We start from the raw sequence: 18,094 nt of genomic DNA, 5'->3' as shown, positions 1-18,094 counted from the left end.
TATGTCCTCTGGGGGCAGGCTCTCGTTCCTCACTAACACCGTCAGGTTTTTGATCTCCTCCTGCCTACTCAGAGGGATTAGACGGAACCCTTTCCAGGGATCAGCCCCTTTAACCAACCCAAAAGCAGTTATAAAACGCTCCATGGTCACAGCATTGGTGAAACTGACATCAAAGTCAGGGGAGCCAGCTGGGTGGATTACAGCAAATAGCTCAGCCACCCTGAACCCCAACGCCAGGACCATGTCGACCACCTGACCCCTCGTGGGGCACTGACCTTCACCTTCCCACCTCAGCTGGACTACGTTCCTACGCTTGCGCTCCGGACCACCTGTCCCCCTAGACCAAGTATTGGCCCCAGGGGTCTGACCAGTCGGGGGTACCCGAAAATTACTGGCCCCAAACTGGTGGTACAGGTGGTCCAGAGGTACACTAGACCCAGCCACATTGGCGTAGGAACGCCTCTCACCAAGTGCCGTCAGCAACCTTACCTCCGGTGTCCCCCTTAGCACGGGCCCCGGAGGAGGAGCCTCTGCCACAGACACTGGGGGTACAACATGAGAAGCAGCCCCCCCACTCCCGGCATGAGAAGTCACACTCCCCACATTGTTTACCCCAGCCTGAACCTTAGGACAAGTCTCATCCTCAGAGCTGTAAAGCAAGGCTTCCAAAGCTTCCTGCCATTCTACCTCCATATGGGCCCCGCAGGAATCCACTGGCACTTGACCCTGCTTTGGTTGAGAACCCTCCAAGCCGCGAATGAACGCCATTGCAGGGTTCTCCCCATCAAGCTCACCCATTGGGCAGTCACCCCAGGCCGAAGCCCGCTCTGGCACTATACAGCTAGACATTTCAACATTATTGTTATTGTTTACACATTCTTGACCAGAAGGAAGACCGGAAGCCTTTTGAAAACGACCCGCGTGGTCAACTTCCGGTCCCGCTACCGTCACTTCCGGTCGCGGGCTATTCCCGCCATGAACCAACTCGCGCACCGGAAGTGCGTCATCACCTCTACCCACGCTACTATTGGCCTCGCGGTCAGTAGCACCACCCCTCCTCCCGCGGGAAGACGGCGTTTTTTTATTCACGGCCGCCATTCCCAAACTTTCAGATGCCATGCCGCCGGCCGACACTGCACCGCTGCCCACAGCGGCAGCCAAGCTGGCTTGACCTTCACATACCCCATTCCCCTTACCCTGAGACCGGCTTGCAGCAGTGGCAGCCGACAACGCAACTGACGGTATGCCCTGCTTGCAACCACCGGTTGGGATCACTGGGGATTGTACAGGTAAGTCCGATTTTTCTTTGCTTACTAGTCTAGCAAGCTGAACCACAGGTATCTTCTTTTCTTTCATGACACATTTTTCTTTATTGTCCTTCTGCTGTCTCCTTCCTGCTTCACCGGAGTCTAACCTGCCTTCTGGGGATACAGCCTCGCTCATAGACTGACAACCCCTAGGCTTACCCGACCCCTCTGCAGTACTAACGGAGTTAGCAGTCTTGTCACTGGGAGCACTCTTCACACTTGCAGCCTTCTCTGCACTCTTTCTCACCGGTGCTGTCTCTTTACAAGCCATTGGCTTTTTCTCCACCACCTCTTCACGGGTGGCCATCTCAGAGGGACCCGCTATTTCCTCCTCTTGCGTTGTGTTCGGGGCTGGATACAGTCTACGGCGTCTCCCTGCCAGGGTCCCCTCGTCACACGCAACTCTCATCGCTTTGTCCACATTAGATAGAAAATCTTTCTCACTAGAAGCACTGTCAATCAGGTTGGATAACAGCTCACCAATCATGTTGCACTGCTTCTTCAATCCGTCTATCACCGTCTTATACTCCTGTCTCTTTACAACGCCCGATCTGTCTCTCCGGTTCCTTAGTTCCGCCAGGACCTTCATTTTCTCGCAGTAGCTGCGGGAAGCCTTCACAATTAAGCTTTTAGCTTTCTTCCTTCTGTCTGCAGATTTCTCTGCATCCTCTCCTGGCTGTCTCAGAGACCAATCTGCAAGATCCAGCTGGTTCTCCAAGAACAACCTCTCCTCCTTGACGAGCTCCAGGAGCTTAGGGGCTCCACGCCCTTCACTAGGCTGAGAAACAGCCACCTGGCCTGGGCTGACTGAAGCCATCAGCTCCCTCTCCTCCTCCACCACTCTGGAAGTCCTCAGAGATCAGAGCACGCAGCCAGCACACACAAGCTCCTACAACTGACTGCAAGCTCTATTTAAAACGAGCAAGGTAGTTTGCTATATAGGTGGATATAACGGTGTATACTGGGTTCAGAGCACGCAGACAGCACGCACAAGCTCCTACCGCTGACTGCAAGCTCTATTTAAAACGAGCAAGATAGTTTGCTATATAGGTGGATATAGCAGTGTGTACTGGGTTCAGAGCACGCAGACAGCACGCACAAGCTCCTACCGCTGACTGCAAGCTCTATTTAAAACTAGAAAGATAGTTTGCTATATAGGTGGATATTTTTTATTCCAGTAAACTGCTACCAAATTACAAGCTTAATATAACAAAACAAATATCAGTTTACATTCACTTTACAAAACAACTAACAACAATAAACTATACAGTCAAAAAGGGAAAAACTATTTTTACATGTCAACTTCCCCCTCCTCTTCCCCAGAAGGAAAATTATTAAGCAGAGCATCACCTCTACTGCTAGGCCCTGCTGGTGGCCCAGGATCCACCTCAGGTGGCGGGGCCTTCTTTTTCTTCTTCTTCCCCAGCTTTTTCCTAATTGTGACCCAAGCCACTTCACCCTCTTCATCCGATACCTCTTTTGGGCGTTTCTGAGCCCCCTTAACCGAGACTTCCATCTCCTCCTCCCCAGACCTATCATCCCCAGCCGAAGACTCGGACGAGGGGACAGTGACCAGACGCCTGCCCGGCCTACATCTCCGAGGAAGGGGAGTGGTAACAGAAACCTGGGGACTAGAACCCTGTGCCCCCCCCCCCACCCGGAAGGGGAGGCCCAACTTCCTCCGCCTGACCAATATCTGGACCTGACACCTGAGCTTCAGCGACAGGGGCCTGGGTCGCCTCTGCAGGCCGTGTCCCCTTCTCTCTTTGAGGGGCCCTACTTGCCCTTTGGGTTCGAGGCGCACCCTGTGGCTCCGCTGCAGGAGCACTATCCTGCCTTTCCCTTTCAGAACTCTGCCCAGCAGGAGGAGGTACACCATCCCCACCTGGCCCACCACCCGCTGCAGCTTCACCCCTGTAGGCCCTGGGGCATCTGCTAAAGGGATGCCCCATTTGACCACAAAGGTTACAGCAGATCAACCCGCACGTGTCACCTGAGTGTCCAAACCTATTACACTTAGTGCAGCGCACAACTGTGCAATCTGCACTCATGTGGGTTGGGCACCCACACCTAAAACACCTACGGGGCTGGCCTGGGTAGAACACCAGGATTCTATCCCGTCCCAGGAAAGCACTCCCTGGGACATGCGCAACCGTGTTGCCAGATCTTTTCAAGCGAATCCTGGTATTCCATGCTCCAGTCCATACCCCACGCTCGTCTAAGCATTTATTTAGAGGACACTGCAACTGGCCGTGTCTTCCCAGCCAAGTTGCTATGTCCTCTGGGGGCAGGCTCTCGTTCCTCACTAACACCGTCAGGTTTTTGATCTCCTCCTGCCTACTCAGAGGGATTAGACGGAACCCTTTCCAGGGATCAGCCCCTTTAACCAACCCAAAAGCAGTTATAAAACGCTCCATGGTCACAGCATTAGTGAAACTGACATCAAAGTCAGGGGAGCCAGCTGGGTGGATTACAGCAAATAGCTCAGCCACCCTGAACCCCAACGCCAGGACCATGTCGACCACCTGACCCCTCGTGGGGCACTGACCTTCACCTTCCCACCTCAGCTGGACTACGTTCCTACGCTTGCGCTCCGGACCACCTGTCCCCCTAGACCAAGTATTGGCCCCAGGGGTCTGACCAGTCGGGGGTACCCGAAAATTACTGGCCCCAAACTGGTGGTACAGGTGGTCCAGAGGCACACTAGACCCAGCCACATTGGCGTAGGAACGCCTCTCACCAAGTGCCGTCAGCAACCTTACCTCCGGTGTCCCCCTTAGCACGGGCCCCGGAGGAGGAGCCTCTGCCACAGACACTGGGGGTACAACATGAGAAGCAGCCCCCCCACTCCCGGCATGAGAAGTCACACTCCCCACATTGTTTACCCCAGCCTGAACCTTAGGACAAGTCTCATCCTCAGAGCTGTAAAGCAAGGCTTCCAAAGCTTCCTGCCATTCTACCTCCATATGGGCCCCGCAGGAATCCACTGGCACTTGACCCTGCTTTGGTTGAGAACCCTCCAAGCCGCGAATGAACGCCATTGCAGGGTTCTCCCCATCAAGCTCACCCATTGGGCAGTCACCCCAGGCCGAAGCCCGCTCTGGCACTATACAGCTAGACATTTCAACATTATTGTTATTGTTTACACATTCTTGACCAGAAGGAAGACCGGAAGCCTTTTGAAAATGACCCGCGTGGTCAACTTCCGGTCCCGCTACCATCACTTCAGGCCGCGGGCTATTCCCGCCATGAACCAACTTGCGCACCGGAAGTGCGTCATCACCTCTACCCACGCTACTATTGGCCTCGCGGTCAGTAGCACCACCCCTCCTCCCGCGGGAAGACGGCGTTTTTTTATTCACGGCCGCCATTCCCAAACTTTCAGATGCCATGCCGCCGGCCGACACTGCACCGCTGCCCACAGCGGCAGCCAAGCTGGCTTGACCTTCACATACCCCATTCCCCTTACCCTGAGACCGGCTTGCAGCAGTGGCAGCCGACAACGCAACTGACGGTATGCCCTGCTTGCAACCACCGGTTGGGATCACTGGGGATTGTACAGGTAAGTCCGATTTTTCTTTGCTTACTAGTCTAGCAAGCTGAACCACAGGTATTTTCTTTTCTTTCATGACACATTTTTCTTTATTGTCCTTCTGCTGTCTCCTTCCTGCTTCACCGGAGTCTAACCTGCCTTCTGGGGATACAGCCTCGCTCATAGACTGACAACCCCTAGGCTTACCCGACCCCTCTGCAGTACTAACGGAGTTAGCAGTCTTGTCACTGGGAGCACTCTTCACACTTGCAGCCTTCTCTGCACTCTTTCTCACCGGTGCTGTCTCTTTACAAGCCATTGGCTTTTTCTCCACCACCTCTTCACGGGTGGCCATCTCAGAGGGACCCGCTATTTCCTCCTCTTGCGTTGTGTTCGGGGCTGGATACAGTCTATGGCGTCTCCCTGCCTGGGTCCCCTCGTCACACGCAACTCTCATCGCTTTGTCCACATTAGATAGAAAATCTTTCTCACTAGAAGCACTGTCAATCAGGTTGGATAACAGCTCACCAATCATGTTGCACTGCTTCTTCAATCCGTCTATCACCGTCTTATACTCCTGTCTCTTTACAACGCCCGATCTGTCTCTCCGGTTCCTTAGTTCCGCCAGGACCTTCATTTTCTCGCAGTAGCTGCGGGAAGCCTTCACAATTAAGCTTTTAGCTTTCTTCCTTCTGTCTGCAGATTTCTCTGCATCCTCTCCTGGCTGTCTCAGAGACCAATCTGCAAGATCCAGCTGGTTCTCCAAGAACAACCTCTCCTCCTTGACGAGCTCCAGGAGCTTAGGGGCTCCACGCCCTTCACTAGGCTGAGAAACAGCCATCAGCTCCCTCTCCTCCTCCACCACTCTGGAAGTCCTCAGAGATCAGAGCACGCAGCCAGCACACACAAGCTCCTACAACTGACTGCAAGCTCTATTTAAAACGAGCAAGGTAGTTTGCTATATAGGTGGATATAACGGTGTATACTGGGTTCAGAGCACGCAGACAGCACGCACAAGCTCCTACCGCTGACTGCAAGCTCTATTTAAAACGAGCAAGATAGTTTGCTATATAGGTGGATATAGCAGTGTGTACTGGGTTCAGAGCACGCAGACAGCACGCACAAGCTCCTACCGCTGACTGCAAGCTCTATTTAAAACTAGAAAGATAGTTTGCTATATAGGTGGATATAGCGGTGTGTACTGGGTTCAGAGCACGCAGACAGCACGTACAAGCTCCTACCGGTGACTGCAAGCTCTATTTAAAACGAGCAAGATAGTTTGCTATATAGGTGGATATAGCGGTGTATACTGGGTTCAGAGCACGCAGACAGCACGCACAAGCTCCTACCGCTGACTGCAAGCTCTATTTAAAACGAGCAAGATAGTTTGCTATATAGGTGGATATAGCGGTGTGTACTGGGTTCAGAGCACGCAGACAGCACGCACAAGCTCCTAACACTGACTGCAAGCTCTATTATAAAAGATAGATATATCACTAGCTATATAGGTGAATATAGCGGTGTATACTGCGGTCAGGGCACGCAGCCAACAACCACTACAGAAGAGCAAGAACGAAAAATCGGCCGATAACGATCGGTGTATACTGTGTTGAAGGTACACAGAACACCCAATAACTGCTTCAGACACCAACACACTACACAAGGCCGCCGCGCTGGCGTCCTTATATAGTGTGGGGTGTGTACTACACAGCCTGAGCTATGATTGGCCACAGGCGCCCAAGATCCCCAGAACCTATTCGACATGCCAGGTGAGACGTTGCCATGCTGTGCTGAGTCTCTTGTGCCTGGAAGCCAAGAGCCACACTGGCCCTGCACTCCTTTCAGCTTTGCAGGCAGAGCAGTGGTTAACACTGCTCAATTTGACAGTTGGTAAATTGGTGTGTGAAAATGGTGCCAATCTGCTTAGCACATTGAAGCAGGGCAAAATTACACACGTGCCATGCATGGCACACATCTTAAACTTGGTTGTGCAGCGATTCATTGTCAAATACCCTGGGGTCCAGGACATCTTGCGGCAGGCAAGGAAAATCTTGGCCCATTTTAGAAGATCTTGCACGGCCAAGGCTCGCCCTGCTGACATTCAGCGGCGACACAATTTGCCGGTCAGACGTCTTATTTGCGATTGCCTGACGCGAGGGAACTCAACCTTCTATATGCTTGATAGGCTGCTATAGCAGAAACGTGCAGTTAATGACTACCTGTACTAAATCTGCAGCAGAACAGCTTCTGGGGAGCTGGGTTTTTTTTTCACCGCGCCAGTGGCTGCTCATGCGCAACGCATGCAGACTTCTGCGGCCATTTGATGAGATCACCAAACTGGTCAGTCGCAGCCATGGCACCATCAGTGACATTGTACCTTATACCTTCTTTATGGAGCGTGCATTGCGTTGTGTGATTGATCAAGCAGTGAAGGAGCAGGAGCAGGAAGATGAGGAAGTCGCTATGCTGGATGAATTCTCGGGGGGGGGGGCTACTCTATCTGAGACAAGTCAACAACAGGAGTCTGAAGAGGAGTCAGAGGAGGATGGTGCCGGGGCGGATGAGGAGGAGCAAGAAGAGCATGCTTTAAACCTTTCTGGGATCCCTGTTGTTGTCCGTGGATGGGGAGAGGAGAATGAAGAGGACGACATTATCCTGGATGATGAGCAGGAGCCAGGCCACCACACCGCTTCCAGTTTAGTGCAAATGGGGGCCTTCTTGCTCCAGTGTTTTAACAGGGACCCCTTATAAAAAGCATAATGGTCAAGGACCAGTACTGGGTGGCAATGTACTTAGACCCTCGGTATAAACACAAAATGGCGTAAATGTCACCACCATCACAGAGGGCTGTCAGAATGGAGCACTTCAAGGCCTTGCTTAGAGAAATGCTGCATTCTGCTTTTGCGTGCGCTGGCAGAGGAGCAATTCCCACTCCCAGAGAAAGAGTTGCGGGCACCAATCCAACAGCGCCTGCAAGAAGAGGGCAGTTTGAAGATGTGTGGGTCACTTCTGATATGTGATAATTTTTTCAGCCGACCCATCAAAAGGTCTCATCCGGATCCAGCATCAGGAAATGCCTAGACCGACAGGTGTCCGACTGCATCGGGTTATGGCCGATGTGGACGCTCTGAGAAGTGATGAACCCCTGGACTACTGGTTGGGCAGGCTTGACCTCTGGCCAGAGCTTGCCCAATTTGCAATGGAACTGTTGGCTTGCCCCCTCATCCAGTGTCCTGTCCAAAAGGACGTTCATGGCAGCAGGGAGGATCATGACCGATAAGCGCACTCGCCTAGCTCACGACAGTGTTGACTACCTCACATTTATAAAATTGAATGAGGCATGGATCTCAGAGAAATTCAACACATGTGACCAGTAGACCATGTATATGCATAACTCTATAAACGATTTATATAATCTAGCACACGGACCTTTTTTCTACCTTTGGCTCACTTCCTTGTACAATAAAAGCACACCGTACTATATGCCCGTACCCTCCTGATTGAAGAGCTTGAGCGGTGTCATATTATTGGGTCCCGCAGCGAGTTGCTGGTATCAGTGCTGGTATCAGTGCTCTCTATCTCATGCTGATGTGGTGTCAGTGCTCTCTATCACGGTGCTGGTGTGGTGTCATTGCTCTCTATCTCAGTGCTGGTGTCAGTGCTCTCTATCACAGTGCTGGTGTCAGTGCTCTCTATCACAGTGCTGGTGTCAGTGCTCAGTCTCTATCACGGTGCTGGTTTCAGACAGTGTGGGAGATAGCAGCGAAGAAGCCAATCAGCAGGCAGTGCCAGCACCATGGCTGAGGATCAGCAGTGGACTGGCACCTCCGGACCACCACAGTGGAGCCTGCATAGGTGGGGTAAGGGCCGGGCAGAGGGAAGGGCTCAAGCACAGGTTGGCACACTGGGACAATGGTACAGCACTGCGCTGCCCTGACTGTGGCACTGATCCTTTCCTGCACCCCCTTCATAGCCTGCCCTGACCTTGCCTCTCCTCCATATCCTTCATGCGCTCCTGAATTGTCAAAATTTCACAGATAAAAAAAGAATGCTTGTCGCTGTCGATCCCAGATTCACTTAATACTTTTGTTATGTCAGTGTCCATGTTGTGGGACTATCTATGCACAGCTAGTAAGTATTTTGTGGCTGAAAATATGACCTGGAGGTTTTTAAAGTTCGCCTGCCATTAAAGTCAATGGGGTTCGCCGCAAACTTTGCGGTTCACGGTCTTTTGGCCATGTTCGCGGTTCGCGTTCGCGAATCACGGCTGATCACAGTGTAAATGGGAAGAGCCAGTGATTGGCTTTCCCTCACTCGCGTCTGTGAGACGCGAGTAGAGGAGAGCTGATCGGCTGCTCCTCTGACAGGGGGGGGTCTGTGCTGATCGATTATCAGCACAGCCCCCCCGAGGATGCCCACACTGGACCACCAGGGATGCCACCAGACCACCAGGGAAAAGGTAATCCTCCCTAGACCACCAGGGATGCCAGTCAGCACAATGGGTGCCAATCAGTGCCCATAATGGATGCCAATCAGTGCCCACAATGGGCATCACTGATTGGCATGCATTATTGTTTGGCACTGATTGGCATCCATTACTATAGTATAACACCAATGCCGCCTATGAGTGCCCACTTGTGCCGCCTATGAGTGCCCCACTGTGCCGCCTATCAGTGCCCACCTGTGCTGCCTATCAGTGCCCAACTGTGCCGCCTATCCGTGCCCATCCATGCCCATCTGTGCCGCCTATCCATGCCCATCTGTGCCGCCTATCCATTCTCATCTGTGCCCCCATCTGTGCCGCCCATCCGTGCCGCCCATCCATGCCAGCTATCAGTGCCAATTTGTGCCACCTATCAGTGTCCGTCCGTGTTGCCCATCCGTGTCGCCCATCAGTGCCGCCTATCAGTGCCACTTCATTGGTGCCACATTGGTGCCCATCAGTGCCGCCTTACTTTGGTCCCTGACTTCTGGCTTGGCTGACTATCCATTCTGGTTACTGAAGTTTGGCTATGTTTTGACTATGTTTGTTCTTTTTACTTTTATTATTGAACAAGTGTGATTTAACTGTACTTCTGTCTCGGTCTGATATCAGGATTTCTGACACCCAAGCCCAGTCTCTACCCTTGTTTCAACCTTCTAACTCTAACTGACATCTCAATGTCCAAAAGTGTAAGCACCTTTAAGTTGACCTGGTGACACTGTAGGTAGCATCCTAGCTGGTTCACCAACTTTCCTCTTTTGCTGGTTCTAGTGCCATCTGTTCTGTTTGTTTGGTTTCAGTACATCCTTCTCCAAGAGAGTCAGTAGGCCTTGTAACAACAAGGTTCACCCCTGGATCTCGATCATTGGTATCTTCCATCAACAGGCAGGACAGTTCCAGGACCACTTCAGGCCTATCTCCAGAGAAAATGGAAGGCCCCACAAAGGCTTTTGGGCCTAATAGCATAGTTAGGTCCAACAGACCCTTCCCAGGCCCGAGCCTGGAAGAAGTGAGAAATCATAAGGCCTGTTTCAAATATTTACTGGATTTCCTCCCCCAGCATGCACCAGTGGCCATGATTCCCCTACTGGGTTGGCAACAAAAAATATAAATATTCATAAGTCAGCCTTGTTATGAAATCTCACTTACCAGTGGTACCTCATGGCAACACTGAATTTAGAGAAAGCCCAAGTGAAAAACGATACAAATCAGTCTAGAATGACTGCCACACAGTGAAAAACTAAATTTGGGTAGTAGTCCCTGTTTAAGAGAATGTGCTGCAGGAGGTTGGCAAATAGCAGACCTACCTGGCAGAACACCAGAGGAAAAAAGAAAAGGGCAAAAAATAATTGGTAAGCTACAATATAATCGTTTTTTTTTTTTTTTTATTGTTTTTTTTTAGTTTAATGACACTTTTTCTGTAATGATTAGAGACCCGGGAAGCTTGTTATTTATTTTGTTGTCCAGCCATATATTACACAGAAATAAGAGAATCTCAGCCCATCTTTTGCTATGCAGTGATTATACTTTTATTTTTATACAGGAAAAACAAAGAGGAAATGTGAGACATACAGTAAAGGGTTATGCAAATATCCTTGTCTTCAATGGGGAGATTTCCCCTCACTTCCTGACTGGTTGATGGGTGAAGACTGAACAGGAAGTGATAGGACATTTCCCTTAATCAGGACACAGAAGCAGTTATTTATTCATTTATTTATTTTTATTGTTTTTGTTCTCAGGATGGAGATTTCTCTCTTGTTTCCTCTTTCATAAGTTAAAAAAAAAAACGAAGTGAAAGGAAATCTCCCAGATAGGCACATAGACAGCAATAATAAACCAGATAGAGGCTTTAGCCTGTCCCCTCTGTATCTTAAAGTGGTTGTAAACCTCAGGAATGAAATTTGAACAAAGCATATCCCTCTATAGTGTGCACTTGTCTCAGTCTAGAGTGACATTTCTGTTTGCTATCTCGTTCCTCTGCTATCTGCATGAGTCACTTCTGACAGGTTTTCCTGAAATCAAGAGGTAAAAAGGTGACAGAGGGAGCTCCAGCACACCGCCTGTAATTGACAGCCTCAGCTCTGTCCTGTGTGCTGTATGAAGGGAGTGTATCACTTCTTCCCTCAAATCATCTCTCACACTGAGCTCTGCAGCGTGTAACTTCAGCTTCCCGCACCCTGTTTTCTGCCAGCTCAGACAAGCATTAACAATTAGACATGTGCAATTCGCTTAGTTCCGAATTTGTTTAACGAATGTTGACAAATTCGTTAATTCCGAGTTTTTCAATTTCTTAAATTAGGAATTTTCGAATTTCCGAAATTTCCAAAATTTCCAAAACTATTAAAACAGCCAAATTTGAAAGGAAATTCCAATACTTATAATTTAATAGTTAGTTATTATTTTGAATTTTACAGATTTTTTTTGTCAGATTTTCGAATTTTCAAATTCAGAAAATCCGAATTTTCAAATTCTGAAAATCCGAATTTTCAAATTCTGAAAATCCGGAAATTCTTATTTCGGGAATTCGGAAATCTGTATTTTGGAAATTTGTATTTTGGAAATTCAGAAATTCGCACTTCGGAAATTCAGAAATTCGTATTTTGGAAATTTATATTTCGGAAATTCGTATTTCGGAAATTCGTATTTTGGAAATTCGGATTTTGGAAATTTGTAATTCAGAAATTTGGAAATCCGGATTTTCGAATTTCCGATAAAAAGGAAAAAAACAAATGAAACGAAAACGAACAAATTTTTTGTCAGCGCAGAAGAGAAGACTCCAGATAAACAGGTACAGCATATGTAGAAGACTTTGTTCATCTCTATGTATCACCTGAGCCTAGTCACTTATCTGGGTAAGAGTTTACAACCACTTTAAACTTAAAATAGTTTTGAATGAAGCTGGGCTTTCAGAGATGCAAGAGAATAATTCCTTAGGGTAGCAGTAAGCGTAGTTCTATAAAGCCTAAAGACATGTTTACCGTGACTTCAGAATAGTTTGTTTGGGCCAAGCTAGTCTAAATGAGCTATATCCTTGAATAACAGATATACCTGCGGGGATCGCTGTATAAACCTTATGTTGCATCAACTACATACAGTATACAGCAGTGTGTTTTGGAAGCAGTATGGGCATTTCCTGTTCCTTTTCTGTAACAAAGTAGGGTAGGAGCTGGAGTGGGAGCTGCTGAATCAACAGCTCTGAGAGCTCACGTGTGAAAGTAGCATTGTTGATGGTGTCATGGTGACCCCTGCTGTGCTGTCCAGCACTGTTTGCATCAAAGGGCTTGGAATGCCCGGAGGGATGCTCCATCTTCCACCCCTGCTTCTGCCTGCTTGATTGGTATAGGTGAGTCCAGTGTTGGAAGTGAGGGTATATATGGGATGTAGAGGGATCAGAGTGTTGGGGGGTATCTGGGATGTAAAGGGGTCAGAGTGCTGGGGGGATATCTGGGGTGTAGAGGGGTCAGAGCGCTGGGGGAATATCCGGAATGTAGAGTGGTCAGAGTGTTGGGGGGATATCTGGGGTGTAGAGGGGTCAGAGTGCTGGGGGATATCTGGGGTGTAGAGGGGTCAGAGTGTTGGGGGGTATCTGGGATGTAAAGGGGTCAGAGTGCTGGGGGGACATCTGGGGTGTAGAGGGGTCAGAGTGCTGGGGGGATATCTGGGGTGTAGAGGGGTCAGAGTGCTGGGGGGATATCTGGGATGTAAAGGGGTCAGAGTGCTGGGGGGATATCTGGGATGTAAAGGGGTCAGAGTGCTGGGGGGATATCTGGGGTGTAGAGGGGTCAGAGTGCTGGGGGATATCTGGGGTGTAGAGGGGTCAGAGTGCTGGGGGGATATCTGGGATGTAAAGGGGTCAGAGTGCTGGGGGGATATCTGGTGCGTAGAGGAGTCAGAGTGCTGGGGGGATATCTGGTGCGTAGAGGAGTCAGAGTGTGCTGGGGGGATATCGGGGATGTAGAGGGGTCAGAGTGCTGGGGGGATATCTGGGGTGTAGAGGGGTCAGAGTGCTGGGGGGATATCTGGGATGTAAAGGGGTCAGAGTGCTGGGGGGATATCTGGGATGTAAAGGGGTCAGAGTGCTGGGGGGATATCTGGGGTGTAGAGGGGTCAGAGTGCTGGGGGGATATCTGGTGCGTAGAGGAGTCAGAGTGTGCTGGGGGGATATCGGGGATGTAGAGGGGTCAGAGTGCTGGGGGGATATCTGGTGCGTAGAGGAGTCAGAGTGCTGGGGGGATATCGGGGATGTAGAGGGGTCAGAGTGCTGGGGGGATATCTGGGGTGTAGAGGGGTCAGAGTGCTGGGGGGATATCTGGGGTGTAGAGGGGTCAGAGTGCTGGGGGGATATCTGGGATGTAAAGGGGTCAGAGTGCTGGGGGGATATCTGGGATGTAAAGGGGTCAGAGTGCTGGGGGGATATCTGGGGTGTAGAGGGGTCAGAGTGCTGGGGGATATCTGGGGTGTAGAGGGGTCAGAGTGCTGGGGGGATATCTGGGATGTAAAGGGGTCAGAGTGCTGGGGGGATATCTGGTGCGTAGAGGAGTCAGAGTGTGCTGGGGGGATATCGGGGATGTAGAGGGGTCAGAGTGCTGGGGGGATATCTGGGGTGTAGAGGAGTCAGAGTGCTGGGGGGATATCTGGGATGTAGAGGGGTCAGAGTGTTGGGGGGATATCTGGGGTGTAGAGGGGTCAGAGTGCTGGGGGGATATCTGGGGTATAGAGGGGTCAGAGTGCTGGGGGGATATCTGGGGTGTAGAGGGGTCAGAGTGCTGGGGGGATATCTGGGGTCAGTGGCGTAACTAGAACCTTGAGGGCCCTGATGCAAGAAACCATGAAGGGCCCCCCTGAACCCCAGCCAGGGCCCTTCCCTCCAAGTCCGGTGCTGGAACTCCAGGGCGTGGTCACAGGTATGACCTTTCTGAGCTCTGTAGTTCCACCACTGGTATCAGTAGTTTTTTTTATTTTATTGTATTATTTACATTTTTAGGTGCCCCATAGGAGGACTGTCCCTAGGCAGGATGGGGTCCCTGTCCCCAGAAGAGATGAGGTCCTTTTCTCCAGGGCAGATGAAGTTACTGCCCCACGTGAGAAGGGGTTCCTGGCTGGGTAGAACAGACAGACATCGGACTGAGCGGCAATGCTTGGAGCAGGAGAGGGGTACTCTGAGGAGACGGCCGAGGACACAGGTCATGCGGGGAATGCACAACTAAGGTGCGATAGTGGAGCATGGAGCTCTGCTAGTGACCCTCCACCTCCAGCCACCCGTGTGCATGGTGCACTGGTACCCCTAGCTGCCTATGCTGCTGCTGGCCATATGTAGAGGGGGCTGCATGGGCCCCCTGCATCACAGGGCCCAGTTGCGGTCGCGACTGCTGCACCCCCTATAGTTATGCCCCTGTCTGGGGTGTAGAGGGGTCAGAGTGCTGGGGGGATATCTGGGGTGTAGAGGGGTCAGAGTGCTGGGGGGATATCTGGGGCGTAGAGGAGTCAGAGTGCTGGGGGGATATCTGGGGTGTAGAGGGGTCGGAGTGCTGGGGGATATCTGGGGTGTAGAGGGGTCGGAGTGCTGGGGGGATATCTGGGATGTAAAGGGGTCAGAGTGCTGGGGGGATATCTGGGATGTAAAGGGGTCAGAGTGCTGGGGGGATATCTGGGATGTAAAGGGGTCAGAGTGCTGGGGGGATATCTGGGGTGTAGAGGGGTCGGAGTGCTGGGGGGATATCTGGGGTGTAGAGGGGTCGGAGTGCTGGGGGGATATCTGGGGTGTAGAGGGGTCGGAGTGCTGGGGGGATATCTGGGGTGTAGAGGGGTCGGAGTGCTGGGGGGATATCTGGGGTGTAGAGGGGTCAGAGTGCTGGAGAGGCATCAATAAAGCAGATATATTATATGCACTGGACAGCTTAGTTACTTTATGTATGTAGTATTTTCCCAGTTTCTTTGCTGTACAGAATGATTGTTCATGTAGTTAATGCGGAGCTCCACCCAAAAGTGGAAGCTCCGCTTGTCTGCCTCCTACCTACTTGATGTCGGTTTACCTGTGCTATCTCCATTGTAGTGGCCCCAGATCATTACTTTGTCGTGGAGCCCTGCTGTGAATGGCTGAGCGGTGCTCAACCCAACCCAATTTTGTTCTGGGAATGGGATGGAAAGTCCCTGCCCTAATGCTGTTAATGAAGGAAACAGTTCATTTGGGCCAGATTCACCCAAACAAATAATTTAAAGCCATGATAAACAATGAGCTGGACTTGGATTCCTGATCATCTAATTATTAATACAGTGACCTTTATTCTTATAGTCAAAGCATCTGATGCATTTCTTGGGAAAGCAGCGATACACATCCATGTTGTTATTCATTTCCTTCAAACCTTCCCAAATTTTCTCTTTTCCTATATTTTGGTTTATGAAATCCATAACATAAACTATACTGTATACAAATGCTTTGTTGTTGTTAAATTTATTAAACACCTGAAGTTTCTGGATAATATTCCTGCCGTTGGTTGTGTCGGCACATATGCCCACACATGGGGTGTTAAGACTGTAGAAGATGACGCAATTTGCATTGGGATTAGTATTCACTAATTGCTCGACAGGGGAGACGTTGGATTTGTTGGATAGTGGAAACAGCAGACGATATTCAGAATGAAAGCCACGTTCTCCATAGGTTGCCAAAACCATTTGTGTTCCTGCGTAGATTTCCTGCTTATTATTTAAGGCATCAGCAATTCCAGCGGGATCTTCATTTTGCAAGATTTGGAGATTGTTGTTATTGGAGAGACTGTCACATTCTTGTTCGGAGAAAACAGCAACATAGGCGTATTGCCTCGTATCAGCCCTAAATATATTGAAAATTAATAAAATTATTAAAAAAGAAAACGTTTTTGTAGGCCTTCAGTTTAAACTAGCTAACGATATTCCCAATTTGCTTCAAAATAAAAGGTGCGCTAAATTGGCTTTCTTTAGAAATCAGCAGCACCTTGAGCAGAAAATCCTGACCTCTGTCCACACGTTGCAGAGAAAAAACATTGCTCTCTGTGTGGAAGCAGTGGTCTGTCTGCAGAGGTCTTTAGCGTATCCCTGCTGAGTCAAAACCAGAGCTTTACAATCTCATAGCTCCCAACTGTCCCTGATTTCCAGGAACTGTCTCATACTTGACAACTGTCCCGAATTTCCCAGGACATTCCCAGGATTTAGACCTTTTCCTGATTTTAGCGTTTCCTGGGAAATGTGCCGGGAAATCTGTGTTTTCCCAATTTTTCGCCGTCGCCACTAAAGCTCCTCGGCCGGCGGATACAATGTCTCCAATGGCCTCCATTTTACAGAAGACCAGAAGTAACGCCAAGAAGAAAGAAGATCTGTCTGTAACCTGTTGTGGGAAAGGCTGCAGGGTGGGCGGTGCCACAGCTCAATTTCTGTTGGCACCCACCCAGCCGGCTCCACCTCTATTTTGTTCCACTCGGCCTGTTACTTATGGTCTTCTGTAATAGTTACATAGTTAGTAAGGTTAAATAAAGACACCAGTCCATCCTGAGTGAGTGTCTACAATTGTCCCTGTCCATTGCTCGCTCACATCGGTCCCTACCCTCAAGGAGCCCACAACAATCCAATTAACCTACCTGCATGTCTTTGGAGTGTGGGAGGAAACCGGAGTACTTGGAGGAAACCCATGCAGGCACAGGGAGAACATGCAAACTCCAGGCAAGTAGTGTCGTGGTTGGGATTTGAACTTTTTACTGCTAGGTGAGAGTGCTAACCACTACACCACTGTGCCACCCTAAATGATGGTGGAGACTCCGCTGCTGGGATACCTGCTGTAAAGGGGGCTCCACTGGGGACACTTGATGTAAATGGCACTCCACTGGGGGATACCTTATGTAAAGGGGGCTCCACTGGGGGACACCTGATGTAAATGGGAATCCACTGGGGGATACCTTATGTAAAAGGGGCTCCACTGGGGGACACCTGATGTAAAGGGGGCACCACTGGGGGACACCTGATGTAAGTGGGGGCTCCACTGGGTGGACACCTGATGTAAGGGGGGACACCGCTGGGGATTCCTGATGTAAGGGGGGCTCCACTGGGGGATACCTGATGTAAGAGGAACACCGCTGGGGGATAACTGATGTAAGGGAGCTCCACTGGTCTGGGGGATACCTGCTGTAAGGGGGACACCACTGGCGGACACCTGATGTAATGGGGGCTCCACTAGGGGACACCCGATGTAAGGGGGATACCGCTGGAGATACCTGATGTAAGGGGGGCTCCACTGGGGACACCTGATGTAAAGGGGACTCCAGTGGGGGACACCTGATGTAAGTAGGACACCGCTGGGGGATACCTGATGTAAAGGGGGCTCCACTGGGGGACACCTGATGTAAGGGGGACACTGCTGGGGGATACCTGATGTAAAGGGGGCTCCACTGGGGGCACCCGATGTAAAGGGGGCTCCACTGGGGGCACCTGATTTATGATGGGACTCCGCTGGGGGCACCTGATGTAAGGAGAGACTTTGCTGGGAATGCCTGGTGTAAAGTGGGACTCCACTGGGTGATACCTGATGTAAAGGGGGCTCCACTGGGGGACACCTGATGTAAAGTAGGCACCACTGCGGGACACCTGATTCAAAGGGGGCTCCACTTGACACCTGATGTAAGGGGCACACCGGTGGGGGATACCTTATGTAAAGGGGGATCCACTGGGTGACACCTGATGGAAGTGGGACACCGCTGGGGGATACCTGATGTAAAGGGGCTCCACTAGGGGACACCGGATGCAAGG

At 50.6% G+C, this 18,094-nt stretch overlaps 2 protein-coding genes across 2 annotated transcripts in view; both read right to left on the bottom strand.

The window, feature by feature from the left end:
- Positions 1–18,094, bottom strand: part of LOC143989146 (fucolectin-like) — a 565,918-nt gene that overhangs the window by 504,919 nt on the left and 42,905 nt on the right. The window lies entirely within an intron of this gene.
- Positions 10,828–18,094, bottom strand: part of LOC143989149 (uncharacterized) — a 44,899-nt gene continuing 37,632 nt past the window's right edge. The window contains exon 3 of the mRNA XM_077489177.1: positions 10,828–16,151. Within this exon, the coding sequence (XP_077345303.1) occupies positions 15,581–16,151 (571 nt within the window). The 3' untranslated portion in view covers positions 10,828–15,580. The remainder of the gene's footprint in view (positions 16,152–18,094) is intronic.

Source organism: Lithobates pipiens, unplaced genomic scaffold (assembly GCF_037356315.1).
Source record: "Lithobates pipiens isolate NorthernLeopardFrog02 unplaced genomic scaffold, aLitPip1_a1.2 Scaffold_18, whole genome shotgun sequence".
Taxonomy (NCBI): Eukaryota; Metazoa; Chordata; class Amphibia; order Anura; family Ranidae; genus Lithobates; species Lithobates pipiens.
The sequence above is the reverse complement of the archived record's forward strand: the minus strand, read 5'-3'. Positions and strand labels throughout refer to the sequence as shown.